This window comes from Ranitomeya imitator, chromosome 4 (assembly GCF_032444005.1).
Source record: "Ranitomeya imitator isolate aRanImi1 chromosome 4, aRanImi1.pri, whole genome shotgun sequence".
NCBI classification, from domain to species: Eukaryota; Metazoa; Chordata; class Amphibia; order Anura; family Dendrobatidae; genus Ranitomeya; species Ranitomeya imitator.
Genome location: NC_091285.1, coordinates 347929584 through 347947665, shown reverse-complemented (window position 1 = coordinate 347947665; position 18082 = coordinate 347929584). Strand labels below are relative to the sequence as shown.

The following is an 18082-nucleotide window of genomic DNA, read 5'->3' as shown; positions in this document are numbered from 1 at the left end:
CATACCTTGCTCACAATTTTTCCCTCCATAATGCAGAGGACAATCGCAGAAGTAGGTGTTCCACTTATTAACACAGGTCCCCTGGTTCTGACATGTATTGGTATCACAAAAGTTCCGCTTTGCAGAGCAACCTTCAAATGACGAATATCAAGCCATTAGTAACACGTGCAAGAACAGTTTTAAGTTGGGTCATTATTGAAAAATATATATGTTCTAAAAGGCCGTTTCAAAGACATTTCTAGCATATTAATTGAGCAAACCTTCAAGGACTAATCGTTATTGATTCTATCATCTCCAGTAGCACAAAAATGAAGGCCCCCATGAACTCCATGTATGTCTGTACAATCCTTATTGCTGTAAGTGGAAAGTGTGGAAACAACCTACATATCATAAATGGGTATAATGATGATCCCTTCACAATGAATAATTTAACTGAGACTTGCTGTTTAATAGATGATTATCCACTTTTCTCCTTCGTGTTATTCTATCTCCTCTGCCTGAAAAGTTTCACTGAAACCTGTAAAGATTATTATATACGATACTTCCATTTTATGTCTTGCTGCTCTGTTTCAGTTTAGCGAATTTATAAAAAAAAAACACACACACACAAAAGTGTTGCCTCAATGATAAATTACCTGGTAAAGTGCCATTATTGGCTATAAAACTAGCCATGTCTATCGGTCTACTGTCTATTGTTAAGTTCCTCATGCATCCAATGAACTGTCTGTTCTGTACTGGGAAATCCTCCGGTAAATCAGGAACGCCTCCAAGCAATAGAGGTCCAGTTAAGTCAAGAGACCTAGAAAAACATGTACCACATTACATACATGACAACTTTTTCATTCCAACCTGCAAACCACAAGATTCATTAATGACCCTTGGGAAACTATAACCAACCATGATTGAGGCCTAAAAAGAACGAGCAATTTATGCTTGACCAACACAAAAAAAAATCACTTACTTCTTGGACCCAGTTTGGGTTCCCTGGGCAGCACAGGTGTAGTTCTTGATAAGGTTCCCAAACCTTATAGCTACGGCAGTGTCACAGTCATCTACAGTAACTACAGCCACCTTCTCTCCCGATGGACCATGAGGAATTCCCAGCCTTCCAATGTTGGGCTAGAAGAAAAGAACATTCATATTAAGCACAGTACATGGCATATTAAGATATCAAATCAAATTCAGCATAATACCATATAAGAAAATGTTCACAAAAAAACTGAGAAAATATCTGTCAAAGACGAACAGGAAATGCTGCCTTCACATCACCTGACCCAAGCATGGTTAAGCAGAGTTTGGTTGACTTTTCTAAAACAGCCTGAAGATGAATAGTTCCTTGACTTTTGTGGCTGCTAAACTACTGGGTCTGGACAATGTTTTCCGTAGGCAGGTGCTGGCCAGTCATATATTGTTTTTAGTGCAGTCCTGGGATTTACATGGATATTATTAACCTCTCTGTAAAGCAAGTTTATAAGTGGCCCGGTGGTCTGCATGTTCTCCTGGTGGTTCAGCAGCTATGGCAGTCATGTATTCAACGAGCGAGTGGTAAGTCACACTGTAATTAATGACCAATGGCAGTATGTTTTCTATTGTAACACATAATTAATGTGCAGTAAAGCACTCCTAAATATGTCAGTAGTAAGGACACAGGCAGGTTCATTTTAATTTCCAGCTAGAAATGCAATGATTATCTCTAGGAACAGGCGTTCCACAACTTTTCCAATACAAGTCGTAGTGATGCTACAATGTATTCATGCAGAAAACCCCATGCTCCCCAATTTACTGCATTTCCACAGAAAATAAATATTTTTATAGAATGATCATCGAAATCTTTCAACATCCTAATCATACAATATTTAAAGGGGGTTGACCAAACCAGGATGACCATTTTTTAAATTAAGTACTCCCCTATGTAAAATAATGTAAAAAAAAAACTTATACTCACAGCACACAGTCCATTCCAGTGATGTCGGAACGGATTCTACCGGGGTTCGCGTCACATTATTATACCGCGTGAGCCCTGCAGCCAATAAGCGGCCACTATTGGGGCTGTCCACTCTTATTTCCCGAGGACAAATGTCGGACAGGCAGAAAAAAGTGAAGAGTGCATCATCCCATTAGCGACAACTGATTTGCTGTGAAAAGCTCAACAAATGCCACGCAAACCCCAGCAGGCCTTGCTAGAATGGCTGAAGGTTAGCGTGACTTTTTATATTAAAAAAGGGATTACTTCATATAAAGCGGGGTTGTCCAAGTACAGACATATGTGTTCTTGTTAGGTCATTAGATGATAATTGTTTATTGATATATTGAAAATCAAGGAAACATTCAAGTGATCCCCCAGTCATTGGGTTGGTCTACCAATCTCTGCTTTGTGGCAATATTTCATTTAAAGCCTCACCTACTGCCAGTAACTACGATATCAGAGTCAGGAACTGGACTTCTCACTGCAGACAGTCTGTTGTGTTCACCACATTAGGAACAAAGCAATTTGTCTTTTCAGCTAATAGTAAACTGATGTCTTTTGTCTGGCTAGTATTATTGTTTGCATTACAAATCCCTCAGCTTTCATGTCTCCTTCTGCATTATTTTTATTCTCCACACCAATGGACGTAGGGGTGTAGGCCTCGCTGAGGCACAATAAGAGCTGTCGATCACATAGAATAAGTTGTAATGTTGTTGTAAACCTGGATTGGTAATAACTGGTAAATCGGTCAAACCATCGAGACTCCACTGAAGGCCACAACAGAGGGTCCTAAATTCCGAGTGTGAATTGAGTAGCAGTCAAGCATGTGTGCTATCGCTCTATTCATTATCTATGGAAGTGCTGAAAATAGGCCAGTGTTGTGTTGGCTATCTTCGGCACTCCCACAGACAATGAATGGAATGGTAACACACTCTACTACTCTATTCACACACAGGATTCTGGACCCCGATCTTCCCAGCCGCAGCCACTCACCAATCTACCTGTTATTACCCAGCCAGTGGATAGGTGAACGATAGTGATAACTCTTTACCACCAGAATACTCCTTTAAGCATAGCTTTGATAGAAGTAACAGTATCAAGCAAATCAATTAGAGCTACATGGAACTGCAGGGAACAATGTTCTCCTTTATACTAGACGACTAGACGGAACAAGACCTTTCTAATAGTCATGCTCTGTAGTTTCTGTGCAGCCCCTACCTGTATTTCAGGTAATACAGAGCAAAGCGCTCAAGTAATTGTTGTCTTCCTCTATACCAGGAGATTTGGCATTCTTGTACAAAAGGTGTAAAATAAACTGCTTAACATACAGCGAGGTCACGAAGAAACAAATTCACTCTGTGCAGTGAATGGCGTTTGGAGTACGGCAAGTTGGATCATTATTGAATATATGGAGGTTTTTCAGTACATATATTATATTATATCTACTATATAATTGTCTAAGGGTCACTTCCGTCTGTCTTTCTGTCACAGATATTCAGTGATCGCGGCCTCTGTCTGTCATGGAAATCCAAGTCGCTGATTGGTCGCGGCAAAACAGCCGGGCACAGTCCGGAAGAAAATGGCCGCTCCTTACTCCCCGCAGTCAGTGCCCGGCGCCCGCATACTCCCCTTCAGTCACCGCTCACATAGGGTTAATGCCGGCGGTAACGGACCGCGTTATGCTGTGGGTAACGCACTCCGTAACCGCTGCTATTAACCCTGTGTGTCCCCAACTTTTTACTATTGATGCTGCCTATGCGGCATCAATAGTAAAAAAAATGTAATGTTAAAAATAATTAAAAAAACAAAAAACCTGCTATTCTCATGCTCCGTAGTCCAACGATGTGCTCGCGCCGGCCGCCATCTTCCGTTCCAGGCGATGCATTGGGAAATTACCCAGAAGACTTAGCGGTCTCGCGAGACCGCTAAGTCATCTGCGTAATTTCGCAATGCATCCTGGGAACGGAGGATGGTGGCAGCCGCGCGCCTATCGCCGGAGCTTCGTTGGATCCCAGGGGGTGAGGATATAACTATTTTTTATTTTAATTATTTTTTTAACAGGGATATGGTGCCCACACTGCTGTATACTACGTGGGCTGTGTTAGATACCGCGTGGCTGCTATATACTACATAGGTAGTGTTATATACTACGTGGCTGCGATATACTGTGTGGGATGTGCTATATATTACGTGGCCACTGTTATATACTGCGTGGGCTGTGCTATATATTATGTGGTCACTGTTGGTGCCCACAGTGCTGTATACTACGTGGGCTGTGTTAGATACCGCGTGGCTGCTATATACTACATAGGCAGTGTTATATACTACGTGGGCTGTGTTATGTACTGCGTGGGCTGTGCTATATATTACGTGGCCACTGTTATATACTGCGTGGGCAGTGTTATATACTACGTGGCTGCTATATACTGCGTGGGCTGTGCTATATATTACGTGGCCAGTGTTATATACTGCGTGGCCTGTGTTATATACTACGACGCCTGTGTTATATACTGCGTGGCTGCTATATACTGCGTGGGCTGTGTTATATAGTACATGGTTGTGTTATATACTGCGTGGCCACTGTTATATATTGCGTGGCCTGTATTAACGCATCAGGTATTTGTCTGCTATATACTACATGGCTCCTATATACTACGTGGCCTGTGCTATATACTATGTGGCTGCTATATACATACATAAATACATATTCTATAATACCCGATGCATTAGAATCGGGCCAACATCTAGTATATTATAATTTATATACATATATACAGTATATATAAAATTATTTTTCAATTTACTGATATACTTTCTGTTTTATTTCCATTTTCAAGATCTCAGTTTGCCGTCAGTGAAAAAGCACAGCTTTATTAAACTACCAAACCTGTACAACACTAATACATTCTACTGGACACAGTAAAACTTTTCATTAGATATTTGAACCAGATTTGCCATAAATTTACAGCGCTTGGTTCTGTTCTTTAACCCTGCACCATTGTAAACTCAGTTAAGCTCTTGCTCCTGTAATCTAGTAGACAGGTCAGATCTCCTGCTACGGAGGCCCTGGGAGAAAGACAGAACTGGTTTATTACGGCTTTTGTCTTTTCTTTAGCTGGCTATATTGTGCTCAGTAAGTGATATGCAGTGAACACAACTTTCCTAAGACCTGGCAATCAACATGATCGCAGGGTCTGACCTGCTCAGCCTAATACAGCAACGTAAAAAAATATACCGTATATAAAATAATGGTAGCTGACGAGAGGAGAGGCAAGAACGAAAAAACTGCCAGTTCATTCATGCCTGATCATGAAGGGGTTAATAAAACGTATAAAAAGAAAAACCTAAACTGTTATATAGGTGGCAGAAAAATCTGAATAATAGATTTAGTCTAAGGTCCATTTGTTTTCTGCATAAACAGGATATAAAAAGAGCAGAGTTCAGCCAGGAAAGTGGAAATGGCCAAACCTGTTATGTCATAATGTCATAATGAAGAAGGGTCATGCTGACATCTGTGCAGGGGGCGGACTGCTTTCCTCCATACTAGAGGTCAGCACCGGACTGGGACTGAAATTCAGCCCAAGAATTTTCAGGAACATCCAAAAAGAAAATTGAGAATCCAGCTTCTAGAATTCCAGGCTTTTATTGAACAAAATGTAAAAACATCATAGAGAAAGTTTCATGGTGATTTAGGAGCAATGTGTGTCAAACGCCCTTCTGGCGTTCTTTCTCCTGAGTACCAGGAATAGCAGTTTGTGTAGATTGTTTTACTCTCTATTTGAACTTCCTTACTCACTCACCGGTCATTGAAGCAAGGAGGACAGCTACACTGTTCACTCAGGTGGCCCCTTCCTCCTGATGACTCCAGTCCCACTGCTGGAACCAGGGAGGTCTGTGAGGAGAGAAGTTTAGGCCGCACCTCCCTCGCCTGCGACTGAGTTGCTCCTCACCACATCAAAAAGGCTTCAGCAGAGTGAGTGATACACAGCAGGGAGCGGCCCCTCTGGCAAATGCCAGAACTGCCAGATAGCCAGTCCGGCCAGTACCGTACACATTTACAATTGGTCATTTGCAGTTAATGTCACAGAATTAGGAAACTGGCATTAATACAGCCAACTATTGGGTATACACCATGTTCCAAATTATTATGCAAATGCCATTTTTCTCAGATTTTCCTAAATGGTCGGTGCAAATGACAGTCAGTCTAATAACAGTCATCACCCGTTAGAGTATATATCAAATTTTATTGAAGAAACCTCCCAATGATAACAGTGTAATCTCCAAAATGAATAAAACCTCAAAATGCACTATTATTAGGCACAGTAGAATTTCTAAACATTTGATATGCTTTAAAGAACTGAAAATGCTCATTTGTGGAATTTGCAGCATTAGGAGGTCACATTCACTGAACAAAAAAGCTATTTAACTCCAAAACATCCAAACAGGCCAAGTTACAAGTTAACATAGGAACCCTTCTTTGATATCACCTTCACAATTCTTGCATCCATTGAACTTCTGAGTTTTTGGAGAGTTTCTGCTTGTATTTCTTTGCATGAAGTCAGAATAGCCCACCAGAGCTGCTGTTTTGATGTGAACTGCCTCCCACCCTCATAGATCTTTGGCTTGATGATACTCCAAAGGTTCTCTATAGGGTTGAGGTCAGGGAAAGATGGTGGCCACACCATGAGTTTATCTCCTTTTATGCCCATAGCTTGTAGATTGTGAGCCTTCGCGGGCAGGGTCCTCTCTCCTCCTGTACCAGTTATGACTTGTATTGTTTAAGATTATTGTACTTGTTTTTTATTATGTATACCCCTCCTTACATGTAAAGCGCCATGGAATAAATGGCGCTATAACAATAAATAATAATAAATAAATAAATAGCAGCCAATGACTCAGGTATTCTTTGCAGCATGAGATGGTGCATAGTCATGCATGAAGATGATTTTGCTCCTGAATGCACAATTCTGCTTTTTATACCATGGAAGAAAGTTGTCAGTCAGAACTCTATATACTTTGCAGAGGTCATTTTCACACCTTCAGGAACCTCAAAGGGCCCTACCAGCTGTTTCCCCATGATTCCGGCCCAAAACATGACTCCTCCACCTCCTTGCTGACGTCGCAGCCTTGTTGAGACATGGTGACCATTCACCAACCATCCAATACTCCATCCATCTGGACCATCCAGGGTTGCTCGACACTTATCAGTAAACAAGACTGTTTGAAAATTAGTCTTCATGTGTGTCTGGGCCCACTGCAATTGTTTCTGCTTGTGAACACTGTTTAGGGGTGGCCGATTAGCAGGTTTATGAACCAAAGCAAGCCTTTGAAGGATCCTATACCTTGAGGTTCGAGGGACTCCAGAGGCACCAGCAGCTTCAAATATCTGTTTGCTGCTTTGTAATGGTATCTTGGCAGCTGCTCTCTTAATCCAATGAATTTGTCTGTCAGAAACCTTCCTCATTATGCCTTTGGTTGCATGAACTCTGTCACTGCTCTGTTTCAGTCACAAATCTCTTCACAGTATGATGATCACTCTTAAGTTTTCATGAAATATCTAATGTTTTCATACCTTGTCCAAGGCATTGCACTATTTAACGCTTTTCAGCAGCAGAGAGATCCTTTTTATTTCTCATATTGCTTGAAACTGAACTGTGGTGCGTGTTGAAAATACGTATCGTGCCAATTCTCTTATGGTAAAAATGCATTTTATTTACAGACTTTCCCCAGAGACTTGAATGAGATGAGGGAAATCCATAGGTAGAAATGCTTATGTGTTTTAGTGAGTCTCCACAGCAAAATTCACACTAAAATACATGAAATACGCACATGCCTTTATCAATAAAGTTTTATCAAAGCTAAGTAACAGGAAGTATCAGAAACAAAGCAGTTTTATTTAGGATAAGACATACCAAAAAAGAGATAAAAACCACAGCTGAACTGCAGATACTCAAAGTGGGAATTTAGCCTAAAACTGGATTCCGTGGGATGGAAAAACATATTGCTATGCCATCCATAACTTTTTTGTGGTTTCCTATAGAATACAGAATAATTTGGGGGCCTCTGTCTGGAAATAGAGACCAATGGACAAGTTCAACTTGTATTTTGGAAGCATTCCTGACGTACACACTATATGTTGGGTAATAACGTGGTGTGAACATAGCCTAAGATAGTATAAAAACATTATAGCTGTTATGCTAATTTATTGATGGGTGCAGAAACAAACAATGATCCATTATTACTAAACAATCAGATTACTACATTAATAAACAAGTCACCTGCTATTTTGTGTAAATGGTTGTCCAGTCAGGCAAAAAATATTCTGAAACTAGCGCAAAATAACAAATAGTAAACGAGTCATCTTACAATCCACCGCCATTCTTGTTCCTGTGCTTCCAGGATCTAACGCCGGTCTCTACTTCCTGCTTTAGAAAAGACGTCTTCAACCCACATATGTGAGCTGCCTCAGTCAGTGACTGGCTGCAGAGGTCACATGTCATAACTGGATGGAGAAGCAAAGATCGACAGTGGATTCGGAAAGTGTCGGAGCCAGAGTGGTGGGGGATGGATAACGTGAGTATGGCTTCTTTCATTCTGAACTGTTTTCACAATAATTCTGCTGGCATCAATGACCCCTTTTAAGTATTATTTATATCGGATAAACTTGAGAGCTTAGTTTGAGATATGCGATAAGAAATGTTTTGAATCTTCCTGAGTGGGCTCCTCAGTACTCCTTTGTACTTGCTGAGGATTGGCTGAATGCTCGCATGAATTTTGGGGGTAGTGAATATTTCTAGTCATAATGTACTAAAATTAAAGTTATACTATTAAAGAAAAACTTTGTAATTCACAATCCAACAAGAAGACAAGAGCTGGATACTGAGAGTAGAAGACACAGAAGTGTGGAGATACCTTCTGTCTCCAAAGTTAAGACAATCTGCTCATTAGTTGTCCAATCATCCCTGGAGAATCATTTCATTAATCTTTTGGCCTCAGCCCAACAATCCAGTAGATAACACAATGGAAACTCATTTCCCAGGCATCCCCTTCCTGCTCCATTGCTCACAAGTCTATGTTACCTTTTATGCAATGTTTTCCATGAAACAGGGCAATACCACTCATTGGAAGGAGAATTTGTGACTAGCTATGACAGCGCTTTCAATTGTCTGTGACACAAAATACATCAATCTTTATACAGCCATAACAATATAAAATATATATAATATAACCATAAAAATGCTGTATGCTTGAGCTATACTGAAAGCTCCCATAGAACCCAGGGTAATGACCTAATAATTGCATATAGTAAAAAAAAATCCTCCTACATTCCATATGTATCTGATCTCCTGCCAATCCATTCCAGCACATTATCAATTACCATGTAGACTTTTCTGATCTAATAGATACAGATTTAGATAAACACACAGAGCAGTAGAATAAGTGGAATATTTGTAGCTATATATGCCAACTTGGTTTAATGTACTTTATGAGAAATGTAATAGCTACTAACATGGATTTATCCAATGTATTCACCATTTAATATGGTTAGTACAAATGTGTCTAGATAGAAGAATATGGGATGCTGTGGCCTCCTCCCAATGTCTGCTTCTTATGTATGGACAACTACCCAGTAACGAAGAATTAATATTTCACTACAAATAGTCACGAAGATGATGGAAAAAGAATAATGAATATGAATCGTGTTTAATAACCATAAGGTGTAAAATGTGTCAACCTCAGGTAAACGGTGAAAATTGATACTCAGATGCACTGGTATGTAATGTACCTGAAGGCATGGCCAGCAAATCACTTGAAGATAATGAATGCGGCCTTCTTTCTCCTAAACACCATGCTTTCTGCTGTACCTGCAGTGAATACTATACCCAGGCCAATTTGTCAAAATGGAAGAAGTAAAGTGACTTATCAGAGAAGTATTTAATCTGAGTGATGTGCGTGTCAGTGACAACATTGTAGCAGGTGACGGTCTCCTATAATGCCTGGTGAGCACGGGTGATTGGCAGAAAACTCAGATATAAGTCAGTGGGAGTTGAGGCCATGAGTAGCTTCTATATGTATTGAATTACCCCCTTGGAGCACTCATCTGGCTCAGCTGTGTTTCAGCTTGCCGAGCAGGCAAAGGTCTAGGACATGCATGTAAGAACCCCAAACCCAAGCTCTGAGACACAGATCATTTCACTGGAATGCTTCCAAATCTACTTAAGCCCGTCAGTAAAACACGCAGAAAGGCGCTGCACGAAAGTGGATTCACCCACGGTTTTCCAAGTCACCACGAAATCTTGTACTAGCTCCATCTATAATGGTGGATCTATCTTGACGACCTTTAGAGAATCTGGAAAGGTCTGAATTAAAGGCTTTAGAACAAATAATACAATATGCTGCATGACAGGCGCGGTATATTTGTCAAAAAAAAAAAAAACTAAGCCACCAAGACATGCTTAGCCGTAGAAAATGAGATGCCAAGCAAGTTAAAACTACGTTCCCACAATGAGAATTTAGTGCGCTATTGATGCTGTAGATTTTTTGCCACATTTCTGCACTTATTTGCTAACTGGGATTACTTATGCTTTTATTGTTTTCATCACTTTTTTTTCTGCTGTGATTTTTGTCTCATTTTGGTACGTTATGCTTTAACCCCTTTACCCCCAAGGGTGGTTTGCACGTTAATGACTGGGCCAATTTTTACAATTCTGACCACTGGCCCGTGATGAGGTTATAACTCTGGAACGCTTCAACCGATCCCGGTGATTCTGACATTATTTTCTCGTCACATATTGTACTTCATGATAGTGGTAAAATTTCTTTGATATTACTTGCATTTATTTATGAAAAAAACGTAAATTTGGCGAAAATTTTGAAAATTTCGCAATTTTCCAACTTTGAATTTTTATGCAATTAAATCACACAGATATGTCACACAAAATACTTAATAAGTAACATTTCCCACATGTCTACTTGACATCAGCACAATTTTGGAACCAAAATTTTTTTTTGTTAGGGAGTTATAAGGGTTAAAAGTTGACCAGCAAGTTCTCATTTTTACAACACCATTTTTTTTAGGGACCACATCTCATTTGAAGTCATTTTGAGGGGTCTACATTATAAAAAAAATAACCAAGTGTGACACCCCTCAAGGTGCTCAAAACCACATTCAAGAAGTTTATTAACCCTTCAGGTGTTTCACAGGAATTTTTAGAATGTTTAAATAAAAATGAACATTTAACTTTTTTTCACAAAAAATTTACTTCAGCTCCACTTTTTTTTTATTTTACCAGGAGTAGCAGGAGAAAATGGACCCCAAAGGTTGTTGTACAATTTGTTTATAATGCAGAGCCATAAAAATAAAAAATCATATTTTTTTCCACAAAAATGATCTTTTTGCCCCCAATTTTTAATTTTCCCATGGGTAAGAGAATAAATTGGACCCCAAACGTTGTTGTAAAACTTGTCCTGAGTACGCTGATACCCCATATGTGGGGGTAAACCACTATTTGGGCGCATGGCAGAGCTCGGAAGGGAAGGAGCGCCATTTCACTTTTCAATGCAAAATTGACAGGAATTGAGATGGGACGCCATGTTGCGTTTGGAGAGCCACTGATGTGCCTAAACATTGAAACCCCCCACAAGTGACACCATTTTGGAAAGTAGACCCCCTAAGGAACTTATCTAGATGTGTGGTGAGCACTTTGACCCACCAAGTGCTTCACAGAAGTTTATAATGCAGAGCCGTAAAAATAAAAAATCATATTTTTTCACAAAAATTATCTTTTCGCCCCCAATCTCTTTTTTTTCCCAAGGGTAAGAGAAGAAATTGGACCCCAAAATTTGTTGTACAATTTGTCCTGAGTACGCTGATACCCTATATGTGGGGGTAAACCACTGTTTGGGCGCATGGCAGAGCTCGGAAGGGAAGGAGCGCCATTTGACTTTTCAATGCAAAATTGACTGGAATTGAGATGGGACGCCATGTTGGGTTTAGAGAGCCACTGATGTGCCTAAACATTGAAACCCCCCACAAGTGACACCATTTTGGAAAGTAGACCCCCTAAGGAACTCATCTAGGTGTGTTGTGAGAGCTTTGAACCCTTAAGTGTTTCACTACAGTTTATAACGCAGAGCCGTGAAAATAAAAAATCTTTTTTTTACCACAAAAATAATTTTTTTAACCCCCAGTTTTGTATTTTCCCAAGGGTAACAGGAGAAATTGGACCCAAAAAGTTGTTGTCCAATGTGTCCCGAGTACGCTGATACCCCATATGTGGGAGGAACCCCTGTGTGGGCACACAGGAGAGCTCGGAAGGGAAGGAGCACTGTTTTACTTTTTCAACGCAGAATTAGCTGGAATTGAGATCGGACGCTATGTCGCGCTTGGAGAGCCCCTGATATGCCTAAACAGTGGAAAACCCCCAATTATAACTGAAACCCTAATCCAAACACACCTCTAATCCTACTCTCAACGGTAACCCTAAACACACCCCTAACCCTGACACACCCCTAACCCTAATCCCAACCCTAGTCCCAACCGTAAATGTAATCCAAACCCTAACCCTAACTTTAGCCCCAACCCTAACCATAACTTTAGCCCCAACCCTAACCCTAACTTTAGCCCCATCCCTAACTGTAGCCTTAACCCTAGCCCCAACCCTAACCCTAGCCCTTACCATAGCCCTAACCATAGCCCTAACCCTAGCCCTAACCCTAGCCCTAACCTTAGCCCTAACTCTAACCCTAGCCCTAACCCTAGCCCTAACCCTAATGGGAAAATGGAAATAAATACATTTTTTAAAATTTTTTAATTTTTCCCTAACTAAGGGGGTGATGAAGGGGGGTTTGATTTACTTTTCTAGCTGGTTATTTAGCGGATTTTTATGATTGGCAGCCGTCACACACTGAAAGACGCTTTTTATTGCAAAAAATATTTTTTGCGTTACCACATTTTGAGAGCTATAATGTTTCCATATATTATTCCACAGAGTCATGTGCGGTCTTGTTTTTTGCGGGACGAGTTGACGTTTTTATTGGTAACATTTTCGGGCACGTGACAATTTTTGATCGCTTTTTATTCCAATTTTTGTGAGGCAGAATGATCAAAAACCAGCTATTCATGAATTTCTTTTGGGGGAGGCGTTTATACCGTTCCACGTTTGGTAAAATGGATAAATCAGTTTTATTCTTTGGGTCAGTACGATTACAGCGATACCTCATTTATATCATTTTTTTATGTTTTGGCGCTTTTATACGATAAAAACTATTTTATAGAAAAAATAATTATTTTTGCATCGCTTTATTCTGAGGACTATAACTTTTTTATTGTTTCGCTGATGATGCTGTATGGTGGCTCGTTTTTTGCGGGACAAGATGACGTTTTCAGCGGTACCATGGTTATTTATATCTGTCTTTTTGATCGCGTGTTATTCCACTTTTTGTTTGGCGGCATGATAATAAAGCGTTGTTTTTTGCCTCGCTTTTTTTTTTTTTTTTTTACCGCGTTCACTGAAGGGATTAACTAGCGGGACAGTTTTATAGATGGGGTCATTACAGACGTGGCGATACTAAATATGTGTACTTTTATTGTTTTTTTTTTATTTAGATAAAGAAATGTATTTATATGAACAATTTTATTTTTTTGGGGGGGGGGATTTTGGGGGGAATTTTTTTAAATGTGTTTTACACATTTGAATATTTTTTTTTTACACTATAACATTGCTGTGCACTGTGTCAGATCAGCGACCTGACATGCGCAGCTGCAGGCTTCACATTGCCTGCTCTGAGCAGGCGCTGTGAAGCCACCTCCCTCCCTGCAGGACCCGGATGCCGCGGCCATCTTGGATCCGGGCCGGCAAGGAGAAGGAGGAGGTAAGAGACCCTCGCAGCAACGCGATCACATCGCATTGCTGTGGGGGTCTCAGGGAAGCCCGCAGGGAGCCCTCTCCCTGCGCGATGCTTTCCTACACCGCCGGCACACCGCGGTGTGCTGGGGGTTGATGTGCCGGGAGAGGTCCGGATGTCAGCTGCGATAGTCAGCTGACACCCGGCCGCGCTCCCCCCAAGAGCGCGGCCGATCGCTATGACGTACTATCCCGTCGGTGGTCATACGGGCCCACCCCACCTCGACGGGATAGTACGTCAGATGTTAGAAATAAATAAATTAAATAAATAAAACTATGTTGTTTTAGGTGTCTTTCACACGTCCGTGTCTCCAGTAAGTGTGGTGACAGTTTTCACACATACCAGAGACACTGAAGCAAGTAGACCCATTCAAGTGAATGTGCGCATGTCAGTGTTTCCACACATTGTGTGTCCGTGGGCAAAACACGCTGACATGTCTGTTTTTACCGTCAGCAAGGGCCGCAAAACGTCCCACACATGTGCACTCGCATGACACACATAGATGTCATCCGTGTGACACGCACAGGCAACAGGGAAGAAGCGCTACAGTAAGCGCTGTTCCCCTGGCGCCGGGTGCTCAAGACGGCTCTCATCATTCTTCCCTGCTCTGCCGGCGATCAGGGGAGAATGATGTGTTATATTCAGGTGAGAACACTGACAGCAGGGGGCGTCTGATGGGACTATTACGCCCATCAGCCTACACCTGCTGCCGCAAATAACAGTGACAGAAGGAGAGTCTGATGGGAGTATTTCTCACCCGCCGCCTACACTATGAATAAATGAAAAACCCGGCATGGGTTCACCTGTATTTTTGATAACCAGCCAGGCAAAACTCACAGCTGGGGACTGCAACCCTCAGCTGTCAGCTTCAGCAATGCTGCTTATCAAGAATAGAGGTGTCCCCACATTGTATTTTTTAATTATTTAAATAATTTTAAAAACTGCGTGAGATTGCATTTTTGACAACCAGCCTTGCTAAAGTAGACAGCTGGGGGCTGGTATTCTCAGGCTGGTAAAGGGCCACTGATATAGCCCCCCCCAGCCTAAAAAACAGCAGCCCGCAGCTGCAAAGAAAAGGCGCATCTATTAGACGCGCCAATTCTGGTGCTCTGCCCGACTCTTCCCACTTGCCCTGTAGTGGTGGCAGGTGGGGTTCATATTTGTGGGGTTGATGTCATGTTTGTATCGTCTGTTAACATCAAGCCCACGGCTTAGTAATGGAGAGGCATCTATAAAACACCTATCCATTACTAATCCTATAGTTATCTGGTAAATAAAGACACAGCCAGAATAAAGTCTTTTATTAGAAATAAAACAAACCACAGTTTTTCATTTTTATTTAAAAATAACACACACAGTTATACTCACCTAACACTTAGTTCAGTGAATCCCTCGTCTCCAGTAATAAAACAAAAATAAAAAACAACAATATCCCTCACCTGTATATCGTTCTGTCCCATGCCATAATCCATTCTGGGGGGATAAATAGTTTTCAACCTGGACGGTGCCAAGATGCGACCGTCCAGACCGAGAACCACTGGTGAAAGAGCTGCAGCGAGACCAGCATCATTGATCAGCGGTGACATCATCGTGGTTACTGCTGGTCAGTGAGCCTGCGTTGCCAGCAGGGCAGAACTGCGGTGACCTTAGCATCATGGGGAAAAGCCTGAAGTAATATGTTTTAGTGATTTTACATGCATCACTACAGTATTATGTTTTGGTGGACTGTCTACTAATCTACTATATAATTGTCTAAGGGTCACTTCGGTCTGTCTGTCTGTCCCTCTGTCACGGTTATTCATTCGCGGATTGGTCTCGGCAGCTGCCTGTCATGGCTGCCGCGACCAATCAGCGACGGGCACAGTCCGATTAGTTCCTCCCTACTCCCCTGCACTCACTGCCCGGCGCCCGCTCCGTAATCCCCTCCACTGACCGCTCACACAGGGTTAATGGCAGCGGTAAAGGCCTGCGGTGTAACTCACTCCGTTACCGCTGCTATTAACCCTGTGTGTCCCCAACTATTTACTATTGATGCTGCCTATGCAGCATCAATAGTAAAAATATGTCATGTTAAAAATAATTTAAAAAAAAACAAAAAACCTGCTATACTCACCATCCGCCGCCTTTCCCGCTCCTCGCCACGCTCCCGGGACCACTCCATTGCAAGCGGCAGCTTCCGGTCCCAGGGATGGTGTGCGACAAGGACCTGCCGTGACGTCACAGTCATGTGACTGCAACGTCATCATAGGTCCTGCTCACACCAGCCCTGGGACCGGAAGCTGCCGCTTGCAATGGAGCGGTCCCAGGAGCGTGGCGAGGAGCGGGAAAGGCGGTGGATGGTGAGTATAGCAGGACTTCAACGGGCCTTCGGAAGGTGAGTATGTGCTTATTTTTTTTTTAACTCTCTATACTACGTGGCTCTGTGCTGGGCAATATACTACGTGACTGGGCAATATACTATGTGGCTGGACAATATACTCCGTCGCTGGGCAATATACTACGTGGCTGGGCAATATACTACGTGGCTCTGCTATATACTATGTGGCTGGGCAATATACTACGTGGCTGGGCAATATACTACGTGGCTGGCCAATATACTACGTAGCTGGGCAACATACTACGTGACTGGGCAACATACTACGTGACTGGGCAATATACTACGTGACTGGCCAATATACTACGTAGCTGGGCAACATACTACGTGGCTGGGCAATATACTACGTGGCTGGGCAATATACTACGTGGCTGGGCAATATACGTGACTGGGCAATATACTACGTGACTGGCCAATATACTACGTAGTTGGGCAACATACTACGTGACTGGGCAATATACTACGTGGCTGGGCAATATACTACGTGACTGGGCAATATACTACGTGACTGGGCAATATACTACGTCGCTGGGCAATATACTACGTGGCTAGGCAATATACTATGTCGCTTGGCAATATACTATGTGACTGGGCAATATACTACGTGGCTGGGCAATATACTACGTCGCTGGGCAATATACTACGTGGACATGCATATTCTAGAATACCAGATGCATTAGAATCGGGCCACCATCTAGTCTTCTAATAAAAAGCTTTAATGGTGGAATTAGAAACGTGTATGTATGGTCCTTATAAAACAATGACAGTGTATGATAATAAAACATAGACTTGTTCTCACCCTTATTTGATTTTCCATGTGGACGGAAAATATTTGCATTGCTAGTAATGTGCATATTAAGGCCTAATGAGACCTGTCATCTGAAATGTCACAGACCTGCTGATCTCTTACTCGAGAAAGGAACCAAAATTATACTTTAGCACGGCATAAATTGTTCAGAGGTAATTAACTTCAAACAGGCAAAAACAAGACATGTGTTTGCCTGCTACATTGTACTTAGTATGGCGTTTTCTCATAGACTAAAGTTGTGTCTTATTGTTATTCTGGCTTGTCTTGACAACACCAAGGCTTAGAATCGAAACGCAAATCCCTAAGACAGGCAGAAAAAATGTAATTATTGACACTCTACTGCATGTGCTATGATGCCATAATGATTGCAAGGTAAGGATTGAGATTTAGATTGGAAAATGTATGGGCGATAAGGACTACCGGCGATAAGCTTTAAGGGACCTACTCTCAAGATTCATGTAGCTACAGCTACCTGCAACTGGTGTGAATCTATTCACAAAACCAGGTCAGTAATCTCCAACTGGCATCTGCGCCTCTTCGTTTGATTAGCCGACGTGCCACGATGACGCATGTGCGTAATGACACAATTACGATGCAGTGCCGGCTAAACCAAAACAATGCCAGGAAGTACTAGGCAGTTCTAAGGCCTCCGATTCAACAACCCTGAGATTACTGGCCTTGGCAATGGACAGAGTCTTGCAAATCAATTTGTTCCTACAGGATCTACCACTTTCGTTGTTGCGTCTAAAAACAGTTCAAAAGTCTTTTTTGATCTCCATCTTGGAACTAAACTGATAATGGGGCATAATTATTCTAAAATGTAAAAAATTCTTCACCTGACAAGCAGATTACACAGTGGTATGTTCTAATGACACTAGCCTGGTATATACTTGTGGGATTCTTGAACGCCAAGTGTCTATGTAAGGTATTCTCACATAGTATTCATAATAACCCAAGAAAGAGACGGCACCTTATAAGGATGACAGCTGCTTATAGTGATAAATTACTAAACTAATCTGAAGTCAAA

At 41.7% G+C, this 18082-nt stretch overlaps 1 protein-coding gene across 3 annotated transcripts in view; it reads right to left on the bottom strand.

Annotated features, from left to right (window-relative positions):
• CELSR1 (cadherin EGF LAG seven-pass G-type receptor 1) overlaps nt 1-18082 on the bottom strand; it is a 232138-nt gene that overhangs the window by 61950 nt on the left and 152106 nt on the right. For all 3 annotated transcript variants that reach the window (XM_069764986.1, XM_069764988.1, XM_069764989.1), the window contains exons 6-8: nt 962-1119; nt 636-799; nt 6-131 (exon numbers count right to left, since the gene is read on the bottom strand). In XM_069764986.1, the coding sequence (XP_069621087.1) occupies nt 6-131; nt 636-799; nt 962-1119 (448 nt within the window). The remainder of the gene's footprint in view (nt 1-5; nt 132-635; nt 800-961; nt 1120-18082) is intronic.